This window comes from Cyanistes caeruleus, chromosome 11 (genome assembly GCF_971803275.1).
Source record: "Cyanistes caeruleus chromosome 11, bCyaCae1.hap1.1, whole genome shotgun sequence".
NCBI classification, from domain to species: Eukaryota; Metazoa; Chordata; class Aves; order Passeriformes; family Paridae; genus Cyanistes; species Cyanistes caeruleus.
The window spans coordinates 10,109,328-10,130,346 of NC_141711.1; the positions used below are offsets into that span (position 1 = coordinate 10,109,328).

Genomic DNA, 21,019 nt, shown 5'->3' on the forward strand with positions numbered 1-21,019 from the left:
AAAACTGAATGAGAAAAGCATTGGTGCTTAGCAGGAGCTTGAGAAGCAAAATGAGAGATTTTTTATTTATTTTCTTAAGCAAAATAGCTAAGGAGGGGAAAAGGGGTTGCAAACTTTCCCTAGAATCTTAGGGTAGGAGAAGCAGGAAATTTCATGGGACAGTAGAGTTCAGCTGAACAAAGACTGACAGAATGTAGATCTACAAAAGACTGCATCATCAGCCCTATGAGCTGTGGTTAAGGCTATGCCATCAGGAGAAATAATATGATTATTCTTCCTTTTTATCTTTTTCCTTGGCTGTTCTCCTTCCTGGCAGTTGGGTTGGAAGGCAAGGCCATGGTCTTGAAGTTCTGCAGAGGAAGAGGTGCTGCATCAGTGTTCAGTAGGGTGTCTGAGCAGGCAGCTAAAGCTGCTCTGTGCTGCCAGGCTGGGAGGGGCTGTGCCCTGTGCTCTAGGCTGGCTGCTGAGTGTGCTTTCTGTATTGGAAAGTGAATGTCAAGCGCCTGAAGGCTGTCTGTGTGCTCCTGCTTCAGCTTCCACAACTCACTGTTGTACCTACAACTGCTTTCTGACTAAAGTCTCATTAGTCCTGTGTCAGGAAGAGGAGGGAAAGTTGGAGATCCAAAGGAATATTGGAGGCTACAGAGCCCTCTGTTTTCTCTTGGCTAAAGGGGCAGGGGCTCGTGGCCCCTGCTCTCATGTCACCTGTGCTGTCACTGTGACAGAACCGGGGTCTCCTCACAGCTGTGTTGGCCTGGGGAAGATGCAACAGAAGCCATGGCAGAAGCTCTGCACTGAGCCTCCCAAGGGGCCAGAGCTCAGTTTGGGAGGATATGGAACATGCCAGAAAAGGTGTAGTTTGATGGTATGGCTGAGCTGATCTAGGGCCTTGCTGCTGTTATCAGGAGTGTTGTGCTGCTGCCCAGTTCCTCATTTGCCAATTTTCATGCTTGGTTTAATACAACTAAGCTAAAGAGTCTCAATAAGCTTGCCAGAGAGCTGGCAAGTAGTGGAGGGGGCTGTGTGCTTGAGAGAAGGATGATGGAAGGACACTGAGCTGGAATAAAAAAAAGTGACTGACTTCCCAGCACTGGCTTAAGTTACATCACTCCTGTAAATTGGGCTACACCTGGCTGTAGGTGCCATCCTCACAAGGCTGTAGGGGCCCCTTAATAACACTTCTCCCTCAAGCACTTGATATTTGGGTACCCTCAGCTTCTCCAACATGAGCTGTTGAGGTGAGATTTTTCTACAGACCACTGCACTTACCTTTTTTTCTTCTTGTGATCTTTCCATGTCCCTTTTCAATCCTTCATCCTGCTGCTGCTTTGCTTGTTTCTGCTTTTCCTCTCTCAGCCTTTTGAAGAGAGAATAAAGGATGGGTTAAATGCAACATGCAGCTACATCAGCTGTGCTTTTGACACACAGCATCAAGATCGAAGATAACATCTTACATCACACCTTACATCTAACTGTTGGAGCACAGGGGTTTGGGTACACCTGCTGCTGGAGTTGGTTGCTGTGAAGGGGGGGTAAGAGGGAAGCACTGCCTGCAGTTGATCCTACTCTTTCTGGTGTGATGGGTGGAAAAAGCCTGTCAGGCTTTGACACAGATGTGAGACAGCTGTTCTATCAGACATGCTCTGCACCCCCTTCAGCAGGTGACTTACGCCCTGCAGTTGACCAGGATGCTCACCAGCTGTGGGGAGGGAGGAAGCCTGTTGTACCCCCAGGTCTGTAACACACAGGTGTGAGCAGCAGGCTCTTACACCCATGGAGCTACACTTGGCCCACAGGGGCACAGTGGAGGCCAATACTGTTGCTCCAGTTCCTTATGAAAATGAAGTGCTTGAACAGAAATGGGCTCAAGCTATAGAACACTGGTGCAGAGGAACTGCAGTCTTAACCGTGCAAACTTGAGGAAAACATTTAATGTTCTTTGTAGGGTTTGTTGTGTTTTAGTTTTGTTGGTGTGGTTTGGTTGTTTTTGTGTGTGTGGTTTTTTGTTTTGTTTTTTGGTTTTGGGTGTTTTTATTAGTGTTTTTGATTTTTATTTGGGAGTAGGGTGTGTGGTATCTTTCTTGAATTATTCTTCTCCATCCCCATGTGTGTCTTACTTATTTTGCAATTTAAGAGTACAAACCCATTCGGAGAACATCAGGAAGATGCACCATACCTTTTCTACTACACAGGTGAATAAAGATGCAGAGAAAGAGAATAATAGAAGCAAATTGTCACTGTTCTGGCTTTAAATCCTTATGCTAATCTGTCTGATTCACTTGAGGATGACCAGATACAGTTATCAGTTAATTATCTTTGTTACTTGTGAGGTAAAATTTTGTGTAACTGGGCCTACAGGATTGTGTCTCATCTTGAGACTTGCACTTTTGATTGAGTTAATTTTGATCGAGTTAATTGTTACTATTTAATCTAGTAATACAAGTCGAACTTAAAAGTTTTGTAGAAGAAACATTTCAAAGCTGGAGTTGTTGATAACTGCCCTTATGTACATATTAAAGTCTGACAAAATATCAGGGCAAGGCAGACTGTGTTAACTTGAGATTTAATTTATTACTTATTCTGTTTAAATTTTGTTATTGTAAATTGTTTTCTTAAAATGATGAGTCTTATCATGGAATCTGTTTTTGTTTGTGGGTGTAGTATTTTTTATTATTCTAGATTTTTCTACTGTAGTTTGCAGGTCTTTTCTAATGTAGCTGTGTGCTGCTGCTTATTGACAAGGAAATACAAGTACTGTGAGCACAGATCCCTTACAGGAGTAAAATTGGATGGATTGCTCACATGGGATTTCAGATTGCTGCTACAGTTTTTTGGGTTGATTTGGCTCTTTCAGCTGTCAACACTTAAAATAGAGATGATTTCCAAAAGAGGGTCTTGCCTTACCTTGCCCTCTGTTCCTTTCTTATGGCTTTCACAGCCTTTTCTATCCTTGCTGGTGGGATTCTCTCCACACTGTCCAGTAAATCGTTGAGCTGTTTTTCTATTACCTTTAACATCTCTACTGTTGGCATGTTTGTCTCATTGTCTCCAGTGCAGTGGACATAGACTTCCAGCACCTTCTTGTTCAGGCTTGTGAGCATTTTGTCCTAGAGGTGACAGGAGATACATGAGTGGCACAGCTGGGTTCTGCCAAGTAGAACCGTAATATCCCTCCAAAACCAAAGCAAATCTGTAAAGGAAATACTTTAATCCTCTCAATAAGATTTAATTGCTTGTCTCCTGGTTGACTAAAGACAGTGGCAGGGACAGATGGCCAAACTGAGCATTCTCCTGTTGGTCTCATCTTCCCAGCATGGCTGTGACCTGGGTCAGGTGGCAGCTGCCCAGCTGTCTCTGTGAGCCCTGCTCCCAGCTTGCAGCAGCTGCACAGAGCACACAGGTTTGCCCCAGTTTGCTGCCAAAGCAGCCTTGCTATGGCTGCATTGCTGGGAAACAGTGCTGATCCCTGCTCAGTGCAAGCCCTGTCTGCTCTGTTCCCGGGATGGATGTGGCTGGTGGAGAGGAACCCCTTGTGCACCTGTGAACCCCCCTTGCTGGATCCCAGCGTGTACCTGGTAATCAGCTTCGTGTTCTCCAGAGGAAAAGCGCTGAACTTTGAGCTTCAGGTCGGCTGCTTTCTCTTCTTCCTTGTCAACGGAGGCTTGGAGGGTGTTCACCTGCTCTTTCAGCTCTGCCAACTCCTTCTCCCTAGGGGAGAGAGGGAAAGGAGGTGTTTGGGAAGGGCACCTCTGGAACACACGGCTCTGCTCTCTGCAGCCTGGGCTGGTCCCTCGTGCTGCCGGCAGATGGAGGTAACACTTCAGCCTTTCCTTGCACCCACAGCCCTGAAAGCACAGGGAGCTTCGGGGTTTTTTTCTAGAAAAGCAGTTACTGGGCTGGTGTGGGGGAGGGAGAAGTAGCATCGCTAAACATTCCAAGTTTTTTAGTAAGTCAGTGGGGGATCCAGATTACCTTTAAAACTTCCACAAGTAAATAAGATACATTTTAAATGGGAATATATCTGTCTACCTGCCACTGAAATTGTAGATTATAATGACACTTGGGTTCCCTGCTGTCTTCCTCTAGGAGGGTTTTGCACTGAGTCAGCATTGGTGCTGCTCTGGATCACTCCAGGAATTGCCTTGTTTCTTTCTTTGGTCTTCCTTCATGAGAATTACACTATACCTATATTCACTCCAGGATGCTTAATGCATCATTCCCTAGCCTGTGTTTTGAGGACTAAGGAATTAGTCCCAAGCTGAAGTCTCATCTCCTAAGTTAAGCATATATGGGACCCTTTCCCAGGAGCTCACAAGAAAGACCCTGCTGTGTGAACAGCATTACGTGTGCTCTGCGGTGTCTGCCTGACGGTGAGGTGTCTGTGGGGGCAGAGGGGTCACTTATGTCTGAAACCTGGAGCACTGGGACCCCTTCCCATCACTTGCAGGGTCACACTTACATGTTTTCATGTGTGGTGATGAAAGTCTGTTGGACCTTGTTCCAACTCTCTGCAATATCCTGGGAGTTCAGCACGAAGGATAAGTTCTCATCCAGCATCTCCATGAAAGTAACCAGCAGTTGTTCAGGATCAGTAAAGTAAAGCTCAGGCTCCTACAGTGGAAAACACGTGTGATAAGTTTTTTCTCTCCTCTAGCTTCTGTTCCACTGAACTACAGGGAGGTTGGTCTGTACCAGCCCTGGCTGTTCAAACCCTCTTCCACCTAGAGAGGTCCACATTTGTCCCTGTAAAAACATACATGAACATCCTTCCTGCTAAGTGTGTAGCTTAATTCTGCCTCAATAGCTCACCCCCTAAACAAATTGCATGTTGAGGGGTAAAAAATGTTGCAAATATCTGTGAGTGGGAAGACTTCAATTTCAGACATAAACCAGTAACTGGAGTAATTTAAAAATCCTTCATTTTATGATGCCATATCTCCCTGGAGGATGACAAGCTTAGAGATGATGGTAGGTTTTTGGAAACTGAAGGAGGAAAGTTAAACTAAGATATTTATAATGCATTGCCAAAATGTGAACTTTTATGATTGTACAAACATACATTTATAATTTGTAACTACAGTAACTCCTCAATACTATAACTAATGGTTAGAAGGTGAGGGAAATTAGTAATACTGATAAATGACACAGGACAATCAGAAAATGCAAATATTTCAACATAAGACTTCTGACCTCATCTTCATCCGAGCTGCTTTCACTCTCTGCATCCTCCAATGAACTTCTGAAAAAGTATTTTGTGTGTTAGGCCCTTAGAGAAGTGACAGTTCAGAAGAAATCTCATTAGTGACATATGAACATTGTTACTGTTCACTGTCTCTGTTTACTCCTGACCAGTCCTTTGCACGTTCACACCTTTGCCTCCCTGTGGCTTATTTGTGGGTCAGGAAGGTCTAGGGGTCACAGGAGCAAGCAGCACAGGAGCCACTTTGTGTCCATGAGCAGGCTGCCTTTTGTGCTGCTCTGGGCTGTGCTGCTGCTCCTGTGGGGCTGGAACATGACACATGAACCTGAACTGAGGGTGTTGATCCAGATGCCTTTAAACTCACTGGGAGACTTTGTTGAATGGTTCTCCCTCAACACAAGAGCTGGAAGAGGGAGAACTGGTGCCTTGTTGCTGTTGGCAGCTCAGTCTGCTCATCACTTTTACTTGTGCCTGTCACCCTGTGCCATGAAGGGTAAAAACCTCTGTTTGCATCGTCTCAGTGACTGCCCCACTTGGGGCAGGCTCTCAGCAGAGGATTTGAGGATGGAGCTCACTTGGAGCACGTACTGACTTGTACCTGACAACTTTTTGCTGGTGTCTGACTTTGTCCCAGTAAGCCCCAGATCTTGGAATGCCCAGCAAAGGTGAGCAGTAGGATTTCCCTGTGCTGATCCCCAGTCAGCTGAGTGCTCTTTACAGTCCTTAAGTCTGTTGTTTACATCATCTGGTACTTACAGGTCTCTTGATAAAAGAGGCTTCAGGAAGTGTTTAAGCTGTGGCCTGACATCACGTGACCTGAAATCCAAACTTTCTGAGAACAGCAGGGAACTTGGCATATCCGTGAAACTGGTGCCATGGGCAGTGTTTGTCCTGCCTGTCAGATCCTGGTCTGGAGACAAGCGGAGGAGTCCACTTAGAGCCTGGGGCTGTCCCAGGGGGGAGCAGCAGCACTTTCCTGGCACTTACCCTGCTCTGCAGTGGGGGCAGGTGAAGCACTTCCTTTAATTTTGGATTCTGTTCTCATACCCTTTTCTTTTTTGTGTTTTTTTCTGTGTTCCTCCTGCCACTCTTTTGGAGATAGCTGGTAGAGGATGTCCCGATACATCTTGTAATCCTGCAGAGTGTCCTTGAATCTGGAGATATCACTGGGATGAGAGAAGTGGACAAAGTTTGTTAGCAGGGAGGGTAGCTCCTGTTTGAACAGGTTCTTTTTCGCTCTTGATAATTGAGTTTCATCCAGAGAAAGGGAGAGGGGGCACATGTTTTCATGGACATGCAAAGGCAGAAGGGAACCTGCGCTCTGTGCTCTCTGTGGTTTCTCATGTGGAAACTCAGAATCAGTCATATTCCCTGGTCACATCTCTTGCTATGGTACTGAGCTTGCTAATTTTTGAATTTTTACTTGAAAAGGAATGAGAAATTTTTCCAGCTCAACTCGTAACGGTAATTATAGTTAGATCTCCATTAAAATGCATTACTTAGTTTTGTTCGGATTTTAATCTCACGTTAGGCATTTAATTTTGGATTTGGAACATTTATACTTTTTTTAAAATGTCATTAGAAAACTAGATGAGTTGTTTTAGAAACAAAGCCAGCATCTGGAAAACAAAAGCCAAAACATTTTGACTCTCAAAATGGAATATTTTTCAAAATCAATCCCCTGTAAGGACTGTGAAGTTATCGCACTGTAGGGGCTGTTAAAGGTGAGGCAGGAGTAATGAGCAATGTTACCTTTGTATTTTCTTTATTTCGGTAGTGATTCCCTGGATCTCTGTTATTTTCTTTGTCTTTGCTGAGGTTTCTCTTTTGGCTCTAGGAAAGGATGTACAAACAAGCCATTAAACAATCTAGTAGTGAGTAGTGAATTGAGGTGGCCAGTAACAGTGAAAAAGGTGTGATATGAGCCCTGGAAATCTGTGTTACAGACGTATCCCAGGAGATGCTTGGCTCCTGCCTGAAGATTCTTGGAAAAGTAGGGCATCCCAGTGTTTGGGCCTCCCTAATGTGGCTGCTACTGAGCATCAGTTGCAGCTCTGTCCTTGTAATGTAATGGGCCAAAGTGCTCAATTTGCTTCACTGAGGGGGCTGTGAGGGGTTGGGTAGAGGCATCTCCCTCCAGTAAAGGGTGTTGTGAGAAGAATGGAAGTGGTGGAGCCACCAGCAGGTTCCTTGCTGCTACCAGATCAAGGGCTTTTGCAATGAGGGTATTCCCTGGATGTTGTTCTCCTTCCTCTTTTATTGAATGTGTGGGAAGAAAGTGCCACCAGAACTGTAACTCTGGGAAACTCAGTGTTCAGCCAAAACCCTGCAGGGAGGTCAAGCAGCAAATCTCCAGTGCCCAGAATGAAATAGCACACAGGTGGTTCCTTCAATGTTCCTTACATTCTCAGTGCTTCCACAGAGCTATTATGGTTCTCCTTCAGGAACTCATCAAACATGGCAGCATCCTTCTCCATTCTTCTCTCAGCCTTTTCCAGTTTTTTTTCCTCGTTCTTTGCTATGTTCTCCATCTTTTCAATCTCCCCTCGCTTTACTGCAATGGCATGCTGAAATGAGCCCCAAAGGCAACACAGCCACATCAGTTGGTTGGTTTGAGAGGTACATTGGTTTAGCTTTGTACCTGGCTACCAAATTACCTGATAGCTGTGGGCAGAGAGGGTAAGGATTTCAAACCCAGGTGTGTGACTTAGTGCAAGCCAGGTACATGGAGGCCAGGAGTTATATCAGAAGGAACATAGCAAATAAGCAGTGAATCTAAAGACAGAATTCAGAAGTCCCAGCTCTGCATTAACTCCTGGCTGACCAAGATTGATTCAGTTGTGTTACAGCACAGTAATAGAGATGGCTAATGGGAATATTTGAGCACAGTTAGTCCACTCCCTTATTTTGAGTTCAGAATGGCTCCTTCAACTACAATTTATGTATAGGACAGCAGGAGCCAAAGATCAGTGTATCTGTGCATCTCACAAATGGAATAGTTTCATGGTGGCTACTGAATGATGGGAATGATCTACATTCCTTTATTTCTTGGCTGGGAACTACTTGGCTACAGATTCTGAGTGACTGTAACACAGGACTTGGACAGTCAGTTCATGAGGTCTGGTGTGTGCCACCTTGGAAAGATCTCTAGGCAGTGGATCTCGGGAGAGTAAGCATCAAAACAAAGCAACACAGGGAAAAGTAATTAAATGAACAGAAAGTAACATGCTGAAAGCCATATACCTCAAGAAAAAAGATCTGTTTTCTGTCCTGTAGGTAGCCATGGAAGGTCTCCCTGTCTAATGCATAGTCTGAAATTAAAATATAAGGTTGCTTAGACTAGAGAGGCAGAAATGTGGCCAACGCAAAAAACACAATGAATATACAGGCTGCCATGAGCATGGATCTGGCTGGTGCTGGAGTCAGCAATACTGATTATTGTATTATAGTTATAACCTTGTTTAGGATCAGTTTCACGTGGGTTTTCATGGAGTAAAACCAGGGAGAATGGAGTGGAGAATCTGGTCCTTATCCTCTATATGTTAATGGCAAATCTACTCCTCATGTCAGAGGCAGAAAGTATCCATTAAAAACCAACTTTAGGTTGGCTTAGTAGAAAGGTTTCCACTATAAAAGATCCTGCAAAACCTCAACTGGCTATCAGCTCAGCTGCTGCAAGGCTGGTGGAAGCCAGGCCACTGTGAGGGGGTGGCCCACGTAAATGGCTCTGTGTGTAAATGCCTGAGCTGGAGATGGCTCTGCCACACAGAGGTGGGCAAGATAGAGCACAGAACTGTCTGTCTGTCTGCATGACCTCACCAAAGTCAGCCAGAGCCAGCTGCTCCACCCATCCCCTCTTTGGCCTTTGCTTTAGGCTGTTACCCAGCACCTCTGCAAAGACAGAGCCTGGTCCTCACCTTTTTTCATGCCTAACTTCCGTGAGAGCAGCTCCTGAAGAACTTTCAGTCTCTCTTCACATGTCGCCTCTTTTCTGCCTTCTTCTTCTTCCTCCCTTTTCAAAGTTTTCCTCAAACTGCTTTTTGCCTTCATTTTTGTGGAATAAGTAGTTTTCTCATGGACTTTCATAGTCTTCCTCTTTTCACGTTCCTGTGAGAAGTCAGATATGTGTACAGTTTGATCCTGTGCTTTGTTTGCTGTGGTTTTTAAAGACATGAATTAGTTATTGACAGCCTAGAAATTTGCAGAGTGGTGATACCCTGCTGATGCATATTTGCCTGGTTTATGTGACTAATCCAAATAATATTCCCTCTTGAGGCAACTGAAACACTAAATTTCTTAGCCCTTGCTGTCATTGTTTTGTTGATTTGTATTCTTCACCCTTCCACCAGCTGTGCCAGTATGTACCCACTCAGTGTCCTCATTTTTCCTTCTTGGGTTATTCCTGTGAGCAAATGGAAATTTTCTGAGATTCATCCTTCGAGTCCCCTGGTTAAAGGGGGACAGCTCACACTTAACTAACTCAATCCAACTTTTACAAAGACATTTTAAACCATTAAGTTCAGATTGAGAGGATCTATTCAAACCCACACCAGAACCTTCTGGAGGGTAAAAGGTGTTCCTGCTCAGTTCTTTCACATGGACTGAAGTGTAATTCAGTGCTGTCTGCAGAGTTTGGGCCTGGTTTATGTTGAGGACATCACCCAGCAGACATTCTTAGTGCACTGCTTCCTAAGCTTTTCCCCATAATTGTACAGTGACCTTCAACCCAAGCAAAAACCAGACTGTATCAGTCACCAGTGTGAGGTGAGGTCTTGCTTTAGACCTCTTGCTTCCTTCCACACCATGTGTATGCTGTGCACCCCACGCAACAATCTGACCTCTCAGAGATCACAGAATCACAGAAAGGGTTGGAACCTTAGGGATCATTTAGTTCCAACCCCCTGCCATGACTAGACCAGGCTGCTCAGAGCCTCGCCCAACCTGGCCTTGAACAGGTCCAGGGATGGGGCATCCAAAACATCCTTGAGCAACCTGTGCTAGTGTCTCACCACTCTCACAGTAAAGAATTTCTTCCTAACATCTAATCTAAATCTTTCCTATTTTAGTTTAAATCCACTCCTCCTTGTTCTATCACAATCTGCTTGTGTAAAAAGTTGCTCTTTTTTTATAAGCACATTTTAAGTACTGAAAGGTCACAATCAGGTCTCTCTAGAGCATTCTCTTCTCCAGGCTGAACATCCACAGCTTTCTCATCTTTGATCTCTCATGTGCTAAATTTTGGTATTCTGTTGGGTGGGTGCCTGCCTTAGTAACTGCTTGTTACATAGTTCAGCCTAAAGCATGTGTACATACCACTTCTGCCTTCTTAATGTCCTTGTCCCTCATTGAGAAAAATTCAGTATCTGGTGGGACTTTAAATGGATTTTTCATTGCGTTTTCTTCATCCTCTTCTGTGCCTTCTAGAGGAAAAAAAACCAAAAACAAAAACAAAAAAAAAAAAACCCCAGGATGAGGATGTAGAAGATGTGAAGCTGAATTTCTGGACCCAGTGCAAAGGGAGTGGGATGTGCTGTGTCACACCTGGAGTGTGGGCAGTGCTCCCAGCTGCAGATGTCTAACAGTGCTGGATCAAGAGCAGGGAGCTGAATGGGGCCTCTGAGAAGCCAGTGATAAAAGTGAGACCTCTGTATGTTTATGTCATTTGACCATATCTGGTGATCAACAACAGCATTTCAGCCAGGGATTTTTGTAAGTCTGTAGCTATTTTACCCATTTCATTTGTTTTGGGGCAGAAGAACCTGACTTCAGGCCCCTCACCTGACAAGGAAACATTGCTGGAGCATTGTGTCCTTACCTGACAGCGTAAGGTGGGTTTCCATTTCAAGTTTGGAAGAGAGACTTTTAGATGTTGCTGTTGTATGTCACGATGGTGTCTTTGACCCTGGCCCAAAGAAAATCATAAACAAATCAGTCAGCTGGGATCTGCCAGTAATTGAAGTGATAAGTTTCACAGCAGTGATAGGCCTAGGGGCTTTCTGTATCTTAGCCACTGAGCCTTTAGTGTCTGTGGTAATTCACAAAGAGCTCCATTAAACTGGAAAACATATATGTTCTGACCTCCAAAAGATTTTCATCCCTGCCTCACATGTAGGCTGTGTGAAACACAGCCTCCTTACACGTAAACTGATGGGAAAGCAACAACAAAACAAATTTGGAGATAGCAAGCAACCCAAGTTCCTTGTCTCTTTTTCCATCCAGTCACCAGTTCTGGTCCACACCCATGTTTTTCATCCTTCTGTCACTAGTTCACAAGCTACATTTTTACTCACTAAAGCTCTTCCCAGTAATTGCTTCAGCATTGTGGATTTCTTGCAATAAGCCTGAATGATTGTTGGACAGCACAGACACACTTTACAGAGCTCTGTTGCCTTTCATTTTAGGTTGGCAAACTGTTGAAGGTTATTTTTTTGTTTCTCTGACTCCAGTCTTTTTGTAGTTTTTGCTATGGATCCTAAGGGACAAGGCATAATTGGAATGATCTCACTTACAAAGAACAGATAGACCATTGTTAAAGCTATCCTTTAATCACCAAAGGCAGCAAGCTGGGCTCAGCGAGGTATTAGTTCAATTGATGCAATTCTGCTGCTGGCACCATTCCTGATCTGCACTGCTATAAGACGCTGTAGAAAATATCCTCTTCTGCTTGCACTACTTTTAGGCTATTTTAGAGCATCAGTTTTTGCTCTGAACAGCCTCCAGTTTTTATGTATTTTTTGCTAAACTCATCTGGCCTAATTTCCATGTCTGTCCTTGGTGTTTTCTCTGCAGCTGCCCAATTAGTACCTTATTCTTTGGAGGTGTCAAACTTTCACTGCTGATGAGACACAGAGGCTGAGTAGAATTTAGGCTTTTGAATATATCCCAAATATTTTCTCTCTCCTTTTCAGTTCTTGAGGTACATTTTACCAAGAACCTCCTTGACTCTAAGGAGTTCAAACCTCTGTGACCTTTGCTTAATGTAAGGGAATATTTTTCTCTAGGCATCTCTCATCTATGTCCTGGAACAACATCACCCCTGCTGCTGATGTGAGTTTTGGAGAAAGCCCCGGCAGGGCAGGGGTGGGCAGGCAGTTGAATTACAGTTTGTGAATCTTGCAGAGCAGTTGCAGCAAACACCTGGAGCTTCAGCCCTCCGTGCACACCCTGATTTCTGCAATCTAAAACCTTTCTCACAAGAATTTTCTTGTTCCTATGGTTGATTTAAATTCCTCCTACAGGCAATGAGTCTGAAAAGCAGGACTAGACACTGGTATATGGAAAATAATTGTCAGTGCAACCCTCAGAGATAGAAAGTGCTTTATAATATAATTTTAGCTAAATATAGGAAACTGTGTCTATAATTAACTTATAAATATTCATTTTATTAAGGTAATTTTTTGTTTGAGGTTGCTGGTTTTTTTATAAGTTGTTTGCACAGCACTTTGGAAATAATGCCAAAAGCTACAGAAGCACTAGCTCTGCTAATTTATAATTATTAAGCTCAATAAAGCAAATAAAAAATGCTTCATTGCTAGAATAATTTGGCATATATTTCACTGCCTCTGACATTATGTTCCAGTAGCTGGGTACCCATAGTACGTGAATCAATAGATTAAGCATTCATGATTTTAATTCACTGAAACCTTTATTCAGTGCTTTTCCCTAACGTCAGGCTGCTGAGCAAAAAACAAAACAGAACCACAAAATAACCCCACCAAACAAACAAACAAACAAAAAAGCAACAACAAAACAGAACCAAACCCCCAAAAACCAATCAACCAAGCAAAAACCCAAACAAAAGAACCCCAACCAACCACGGAAACCCAACAAAACGAACCCCCGTAAAACAAAAGGAAAAGCCAACAAAACAAACCCCCGTAAAACAAAAGGCAAAGCCGAATCTGCGGCCCCGTGTCGGGTGTGGGGCAGAGGTGTGGGTGCCCCATGTCGGGTGTGGGTGCCCCAAGTCGGGTGTGGGGCAGAGGTGTGGGTGCCCCATATCAGGTGTGGAGACAGAGGTGTGGGTGCCCCATGTGAGGTGTGGGGCACAGGTGTGGGTGCCCCAAGTCGGGTGTGGGGCAGAGGTGTGGGTGCCCCGTGTCGGGTGTGGGGCACAGGTGTGGGTGCCCCATATCAGGTGTGGGGCAGAGGTGTGGGTGCCCCGTGTCGGGTGTGGGTGCCCCATATCAGGTGTGGGGCAGAGGTGTGGGTGCCCCATATCAGGTGTGGGGCAGAGGTGTGGGTACCCCATATCGGGTGTGGGGCAGAGGTGTGGGTACCCCATATCGGGTGTGGGGCAGAGGTGTGGGTGCCCCGTGTCGGGTGTGGGTGCCCCGTGTCGGGTGTGGGTGCCCCATGTCGGGTGTGGGTGCCCCATATCGGGTGTGGGGCAGAGGTGTGGGTGCCCCATATGAGGTGTGGGGCAGAGGTGTGGGTACCCCATATCGGGTGTGGGGCAGAGGTGTGGGTACCCCGGGCTCTCACCGGCGCGCTCCCCGCGGCTCTGCGGCGCTCGGAGCGCGTCCCCGCGGCGTTGCCATGGAAACGCGCGCTCCCGGCCGCGGCAGCGCGCGGGGAACCGCGGGCCACTGGGCTTGGAATGGTCCCAGCTCCAGCGACACCTTCCAGCAGCACAGCCCCGCCCGGGACACGGTTCCGACGTGTGGGTTTGGATCTCCCTCTAAAAGGGACAAAACTGCTGTGCTGTGAGAGGTGTCCCCGCCTCGCCGGGCTCTCTGCTCGCTATTGCATTCCCCCTTAATTCAGGCCTGGGAATTGGGTATTTAACCCATTGTCTGCCAGCAGAAGGTTGAGGAAATGGGAGCTGGGGCTCCTGTTTGTGGAATGACCACAATTTATAATTTCAGAATCTCTGCCTCGCTCCGTCTTTTTGCAAGGTGTGAGCAGTCAGAGTTTGGAGAGTATGTGTGGGATGGGTGAACAAGCTGCCATTTACTAAAAGTTGCCCAAGTTAAAAATGCTATGGAACCCCAAATATCACCTTCTGAAATACCATAGAATTCTACAGAGGATATGATAGAATATGTTTTCATAGAGGAAAAGCTCCTTAAATCCCCTTATTTAACCTTTCCTGTTTCTGAGAAGACCAAATTGGTTCCAAATGGATTCTGCTCCTCTTTAGACCCCTTAGAATCTCTATTAATACAATTTCAGTTTTCAGAAATAGCAGTTTCTTTCATTTACTGATAAATTTCCAAACAGCTTTCTCTGTCTGAATAACTCATGCAAAAAATAGCTTGAATTTCTATAAGTGCAAACTCCCATTTGATTGTTATAATTCTTTTCTGTAATTGCTGATTATCAAGAGACTGGATTCAGGCAACAGAAGAAAAATGCTTATACAGAAAGAAATTCTTCTTTATTCTGCACATGAATGCTTTGATTTCTAGCAGTGATGCAGAAAACCATAGTGCTTTTTTTAGTATATTTTGGGATATTTCCCAAAAGTATTGAGGAGTAGGTATAAAAATGGCACTACAGAATAATTTCTATTAAAAAAAAAAAAAAAATCAGGAGTAAATTGTACTAAAGATGCATATTTTCTAAAGGCTTGACATGAAGTGGTCTTTGTTCAGAAACACCAGTTTATTACAGAATTGTGAATTTGTCACAGTGGAAACATCACAGAAATAGATAACAGAAACTGAAGGCATTTGAACATCTCTGGCTCTGACTGGCACAACCTCTATATCAATGAATTAAACATTTGTACATCCATTGCTCTGCTCTGAACCATCCTTGCTAACCACTTATTTCCCAAAAGCAGAACAGAGGTTATTTAAAGCAGAGATGTATTTTGTGAATTCTTGGAAATGTGCAAGCTCTTCATATCTTGGTTCATTACTTGTGTCCCACACATGCCATGAGCTAGTTAGGCTTTGCATTTCCTTGAGGGCAAAGAAGTTTTTAAGGCCAGAAGGACATCTGGGGTCTATTCTTAGCCACCATTAACTTGGTTAGTGAATGGAATAAATAGCATGTGCAACATCATGGGAAAATCTGCCTGCAAGGAACAGGCTGTGCAGCTGACCATCCCTGCAGCTCCTTAGGGGTAAGGGTGCTTCAGGGCACCCCAGTTTTTGGGATTATGTTTGGTGCCCAGCTGAGAAAGCCAGGCAGCTGGCATGGTAAGAATGGCAGGTGGCTGCTTATCTTTCCAGCAGAATGTCTGAGATTTGGGGATTTGTGATTTTGTTAGGATGCAGGATTGGGATTTCAGGATGTTGTCATTTCTTTGCTCCCTTCATTTTTTTCATGAAGGGGCTACTTGTCTTCTCCATTCAGTCCCCCTGTTGGTACACAGGGATGGTGATCCCCTCCACAGAGGTGCTGCGGGGCTTAATTAGTGCTGGCAAAACACTTTGGAATGGATGACTGAGAAATGCTGACAGAGATGAAAGCTGAATCAGTAGCTAGATATAATCTTCCTCTGAAGTCTTATCACTATGGGAAACTCCATAGTACCCAAGGATGCTGCACAGGTTGCTGGGCCTGTCTCCCTGTTGCCCAGAGTCTTCTCCAGGGGACTCCTTTATTCCAGTATTCCACTTCAGTTTGTGTGATGTGAGCCCCAATATGTGCCATAGAGAGAGAACAGCCTGGCAGCAACCAGTCAATCTGTGGAAATACCAAATGAGTTGGGAACTTATTCTTTCTCTGGAGCTCTTGTTCTGCTCTTTCCCAGAGAGTTGTGCAGCTGCAGAACCTAGAGCATCCCAGGAGGAAGAAGGGGAAGTTGGAGCCTATTCCCATGGTAAGAGATGAGGAAGGAGGAGGTATCCTTGAGTGAATGCCCACAAGACATGACCTACAAGAGCTCTGTGGAAGGTGATCCAGGCAGCTCTCTGCTTTAGCAGGGTCTCTGGTGAGCTGTCAGCAGAAGTTTTCTGCTGGTGGATCTCTTTGAGACACTATTCTCCTGCCTTTCTCCTGCCTGTGGGCCAGCAGGTGGTTGTGGAGATGTCACAGGGACTATATGGCTGCTCTCACACTTCTTCCAGCTACTGTGCACACTGCTGAGCTTGGCAGAGAGGCTGAAAGGGGGCAAAAGAGTGACCATGTAGTTCTCCATTTGTACTTTATTCACAGAATAAATCCCTGCATCAGCACCACAGCTCAATGGAAGGTACCAAAAGAAACAGTGCTGGAGACCATATCCATCCCCTTTGATCCCAACATGTCTCTGTTTCACTGTGGATCATCTCCCTTCCAGCACCAGACCATTGTGAAGGCCACACACGCTGCACGGGCACAGCAAACCCAGGGCCTCTCAACAGCAACAGGGATCTCTCCTCTCTCCTTAGGGCACAGGGCACAGGGAGGTGCTGGCCTGATGGAAAAAGAATTACCATGGCTTGGGGTGAGGCCATCCCAAAGCAGAGGAGCAGCTCCAGCAGCAGGCGAAGCAGGAGAGCTCAGGAATATCAGCAAAGCTCTGCTACCCGAGTGCCGGGGCCCCATGGCGTATAAACACTGGCACTGTTGCTTGCCCCCTGCTCCTTCCAGCTGAAACTTACTTGCAGGAAGGATCTTATCTGAAAGGAGAATTTTCCAGCTGGAGAAATGTCCCCGGTCACCTTTGCATGGCCAGAGCCAGCCACGAGATGGCAGCAGCCTTGTATGGCCGGGCTGCTGTTGGCTCTGTCCTGCGTGTCCCACTCCGGCTCCTCCAGGCCCCTTTCACCTTCTAGACGAGGTCTTCAGGTCTGACGAGCACCAAGAAACCCTCTTCCATCCTCTGGGTGAAAGGAGAAGTGACCCCGAGGAAGGCTCTGAAAGAAGACCTGTGAGCTCAGCTCGCCTCTTTGCGATGGAGCTGATGGAGCAGAGCCCTCTCTGGTCCTGTCTCCTGATCCCCAGCCCCAGGGCGTTCATGGGATGTCTCATCCAAAATGAATGTGCGCAGTTCTTTCAAGAGCTCAGATTTCAACCTAGTGGATCAAAATTGCTGAAGTTTCTGAAGGGCCATATGGAAATTAAGTCTCTGTCATTCTTCCTTTCACTGCAGCTACTCAGGGGTGCTGTGTGATGACTTGGACAACGAGCAGCAGGTGCTCAGTGATTTGTATTTCACACTTGTTCTTGCTGAGGATGCAGGCTCCTTCCTGCTGAAGAGAAAATGTTCTGCAGTCTTCAATCTGGGATCCTGGCCAGAGCTGGGACGGTTTCTTTTGCAATGCAAAGCTTATTCTGGTGTGTGCTGAGACATCTGCACAGAGATAAGGTGTGTGCTTTGCTCTGGCTCCCAGCTAACAAAACCAACCAAGGCCATGGAGAATCGCTTGGCTTTTGCTCCCGGAGCTGTGGCTCAGGCTGTGTGGGACTGCTTGGTGGTGCTGTAGCAGAGCCCGGTGCAGATGCACTGCAAGCTGACAGAATCTCAGCACAATGCTCTTGGAGAGGGACCTCTGGAGGTCTTTTGTCCAGCCTCCTGCTCAAAGCAGGGATAACTTCCAAGTCATATCAGGCTGCTCAAGGCCTTGCCCAGCTCTGTTGAAAATCTCTAAGGGTGGAGATTTTGTCTCTGGACAATGAAGGGTGAGACCAGGAGTCTGGGTTCAGTAGGGCGACCCCCCTGGTTTGCTCTGGTAAAGATATAAATAAACAATATGGTTGCAATTTCAAGGCCAGTTCTGAATCAACATGTAGACCTGGTCCCCAGATGAAAGCTGTAACAAGTTCCAGACTTCCCTCAGAGCTCAGTACTTTTGGGAGCTAGAGATTGCATTTGGCCCATTGCGCAAAAGAGAGCCACAGAGCTGCAGCCAAGGAGACTTTCTTAAGCTAGACTATAAATCCACACTATTTGCACGGACAAATGACCCAGGAACCTGAGACTGAAACTTCATGATTTTGCATTAAGCTCTTGAGGCACGGTTCCAGCCTTTTTCCTGGCTCTTGCTTTGTGGCAGAACTTCAGCTGCTGTCACTGCATGGGAACTGATCCAGCTGAAAAATACCCTGCCTGAGGAAAAGATCCTTTTTTATTGTGATCACTGTTATGGCTTGAGGAAGAGGGACACATGGGCTAGGGAAAGATGGAACTGCCCTCTCAGTGACAGCCTGTGCTTTGATCACTTAGGAAGATAGTGAAACTGCAGCTGGTAAAAAGGGCTGATCCTGCAAGTCCTACAGACAAATTTTCTTCAACAGGGGCTTATAGAGCAGAGCAAAAGGGATTAATAAACCAAAGTTACGGGCTGAGCTGCAAAAGGAAGCACATGCTTCACGACTCCAAGCTCTTTCTGCTCATGTGGAATGGATTAAAGATAAAAACAACCCTGTTATGCGCTTTGCTCCTGAGCTGTTTCGATCCTGTCTATCTTCTTCTCCAGAGAAGCTTGTACAGGAACTATTATCTGTAACTCAAAACTGTGGCTCATATTTCCAGGATAGCTCATGGGATCCACTTCTCCTTGCCAGAGAATGAGGCATCAGTGGGTACAAGCTGCAGTGGTTCAGGAATGTTTAGTGTCAGCCTGGTTGTTTTCTTGCAGGATCTGCCTATTTGCATCTGTATTTTAAATATGGAATACTGGGGCACATAGAAACATAGTGACTGCTGATGCTGGGCAGTGGATCTCCTGTAGGACAAGCACCAAATCCACATTTGATGTCTGTTTAGCTGGAATCATGGACAGCACAAACATGCTCCTCACGCAACAACAGCTTTATTACTCAGAAATACTTTGAAATTCCAGATCCCGTTCCTATTCTTTTTGCCTGCACCGATGTGAATGACCGCTGTTCTCCTCCCCACCGGGATGTCAGCAGATCCTGGAGCTTGTTTTCCACTGAAATGTCTCTTCTTAGGTAAATATTACATCTGGGGTTGCTTTGCCAGTGGCTTTCCTACCTGGAGTTTGTACAACAGGTCAATGCCCTGCCGGGAGATAAGAGGAATACTTTGCTGCCAGTGCTGTTTGCTGCTGTGAAATGCCACCCTGCCAACCTCATCCGTTGCTTCTCCAAAGTTTTTTGAACGTTGCTTAAGTCCTGAAGGTTTTTGCAAATTGAGGGAAATTTAAAACAAGATGTTGGATGTTTGGACAGAGCAGAAGGACTTGTTTATTGCAACAGCCATGACTTGTAAATTATTCATCTGTGTGTAATTGAAACACTCAGATCCTCAAAGGTCATGTTTCAAAGAGTGAGGTGAAGGATCAGCGAGCTTCCAGCAAAACAGGAAGGTTGCAGGTGCTGGGGAAGCCTTCTCCATCCACCTGTATCTGTTCTGTGGCAGTACCTTTTTGCAGATGAAAACTGAGTTTTCAACAGGTGAAGCAATGTACAAACACGTGCCTGGGAAGGAGAGAGGCCATATATGAAGTACCTTCCTCTGACATTTTTCCCTCCAGTGGGAAACACAGGTTTGAAGCCTGTTGCAGTGAGACATCTACACGTGTCTGAGGACACAGCCCAAGTAGCAGCACACACAATGGACTCTGGCCTCTGTGGAATGGAGAAGAAGTTCCAAGGACCAAGAGGGACCAGAATAGTAAGCAGAAAATAATCCAGTGCAGTTCCACTCAGCAGATCTGTCTCCAGACAACACCAGACTTCAACTAATTTAAAAAAGCAGATGCTAGCTGGAACATTAATTGCAACAGCTACCAACTTTTCTCTGTGCTTCAGTCTGTATTCTAGCTCTCTCATACCAGGTTTAGAGAGAAAGAGTTAACCCTTTAGGTTGTTTATTTTTTTTTTAGTCACAGCATGTCCTTAGAAGAGAGCATGATGTTCTATGAATAGGTTTGAATCCAGGTTTTTTTCATCTAAAAACAATTGTCTGTCTAATAATGCAGAACCATCATCACAAACAGCACTCTCAACCCTTCCCTCTCACTGTGTTGTCAGTAAAGTGATCTTGCTCAGCTTTCAGAGGCCTTGTAGCAGTGCTGGGCACAGAGCCAGCTGCTCCTCTTCCCTGTATGTATTGTATTAGATGGACACCTCTTCGTTAACCTGGGCTCATTTGTTCCCCTCAGGCTGTATTCCTTCTCATTAGACTTGATGTATGATCAAGAAAAGAAAGTGCAAAGAGCTCAGCTGACATCTGATACACTTATAAATAGCCTTTCTGCCCTGCTACAGTTCTGTGGCCATCCCAACGGAGCAAGCACTCAGTGTATCACACTCTTCCTGGAACTGGGATGCTATCGAAGATTTTCCTCTAAAGCAGCCAAATTTGCTCTGCTGGAAACTGGGTGCTTGAATGCAGGCACCACTGGTCTGTTCCAGATTGGCAGTTCCTTAGTTTTGTCCTAATCTCCAATCAGGCAAAGACATTGTTTGAACAATGAGGCTCTTCCACTGTTCCCTGCCCTCCCTGCTCCCTGTAACAGGCAGAGGCTCCCTCAGCACAGTGAACAGCCCTGGACTTTTTCTACAACTGTGCTCACGCTCCACCCCAAGCTCCTGTTACTCCCTTCATTCCCAAACCCCATTTCCTCCCTCTCCCTCAGGGCTGGATCCCATCTCCTCCATGGGCTCACTGAGTCCATCACAGGTCTGGCAATCCTTGTTGAGATGTGTCCTGTGGTGCTGTCATGAGCACCAGTGTTCCCATCTAAACACAATCTTCTCTGGCTTCCAGTGGATGATGAGGAGCATATCCCTTAACCCCTTCTTCTTTTGCTGACCTCCTTGGGTGATAACTATTGTCATTTCCCACACCTTACTGGCACTGAATGAGTCTCGAAGTCAGCTACCTGAGAGATTGCCAGAGAGTGATGAATTTAGGCAGGAGAGCTGTGGAGGATTACAGGGCTGATTGAGATATTACAGATTATTCCTGAC

At 45.6% G+C, this 21,019-nt stretch overlaps 1 protein-coding gene across 2 annotated transcripts; it reads right to left on the reverse strand.

Annotated features, from left to right (window-relative positions):
- Nucleotides 1-38: 38 nt before the first annotated feature.
- CFAP100 (cilia and flagella associated protein 100) lies at nucleotides 39-13,882 on the reverse strand. 2 transcript variants are annotated; one of them, XM_086846924.1, is made up of 15 exons: nucleotides 13,685-13,882; nucleotides 11,016-11,102; nucleotides 10,514-10,620; nucleotides 9,118-9,307; nucleotides 8,444-8,511; nucleotides 7,604-7,767; nucleotides 6,953-7,033; nucleotides 6,188-6,366; nucleotides 5,957-6,110; nucleotides 5,191-5,239; nucleotides 4,460-4,611; nucleotides 3,573-3,708; nucleotides 2,905-3,107; nucleotides 1,270-1,357; nucleotides 39-350 (listed from the first exon to the last, which is right to left on the reverse strand). In XM_086846924.1, the coding sequence occupies exons 2-15, from the start codon at nucleotides 11,038-11,040 to the stop codon at nucleotides 282-284; spliced, it is 1,665 nt and encodes a 554-aa protein (XP_086703050.1). In that variant the 5' UTR covers nucleotides 11,041-11,102; nucleotides 13,685-13,882; the 3' UTR covers nucleotides 39-281. The 2 variants fall into 2 exon arrangements, with proteins under 2 accessions (XP_086703050.1, XP_086703051.1); XM_086846925.1 differs by having other exon boundaries at nucleotides 13,672-13,707.
- Between the last annotated feature and the right edge of the window lie 7,137 nt (nucleotides 13,883-21,019).

Excerpts from the sequence above, each read along its gene's own strand:
- CFAP100 (XM_086846924.1), bottom strand. The coding sequence starts at position 11,040 with ATGGAAACCCACCTTACGCTGTCAG. Across the intron at positions 3,709-4,459 it reads ATCACCACACATGAAAACAT|GGAGAAGGAGTTGGCAGAGC; the intron begins GTAAGTGTGACC and ends TCTCTCCCCTAG. Across the intron at positions 351-1,269 it reads GATCACAAGAAGAAAAAAAG|AACTTCAAGACCATGGCCTT; the intron begins GTAAGTGCAGTG and ends CTTCCTCTGCAG.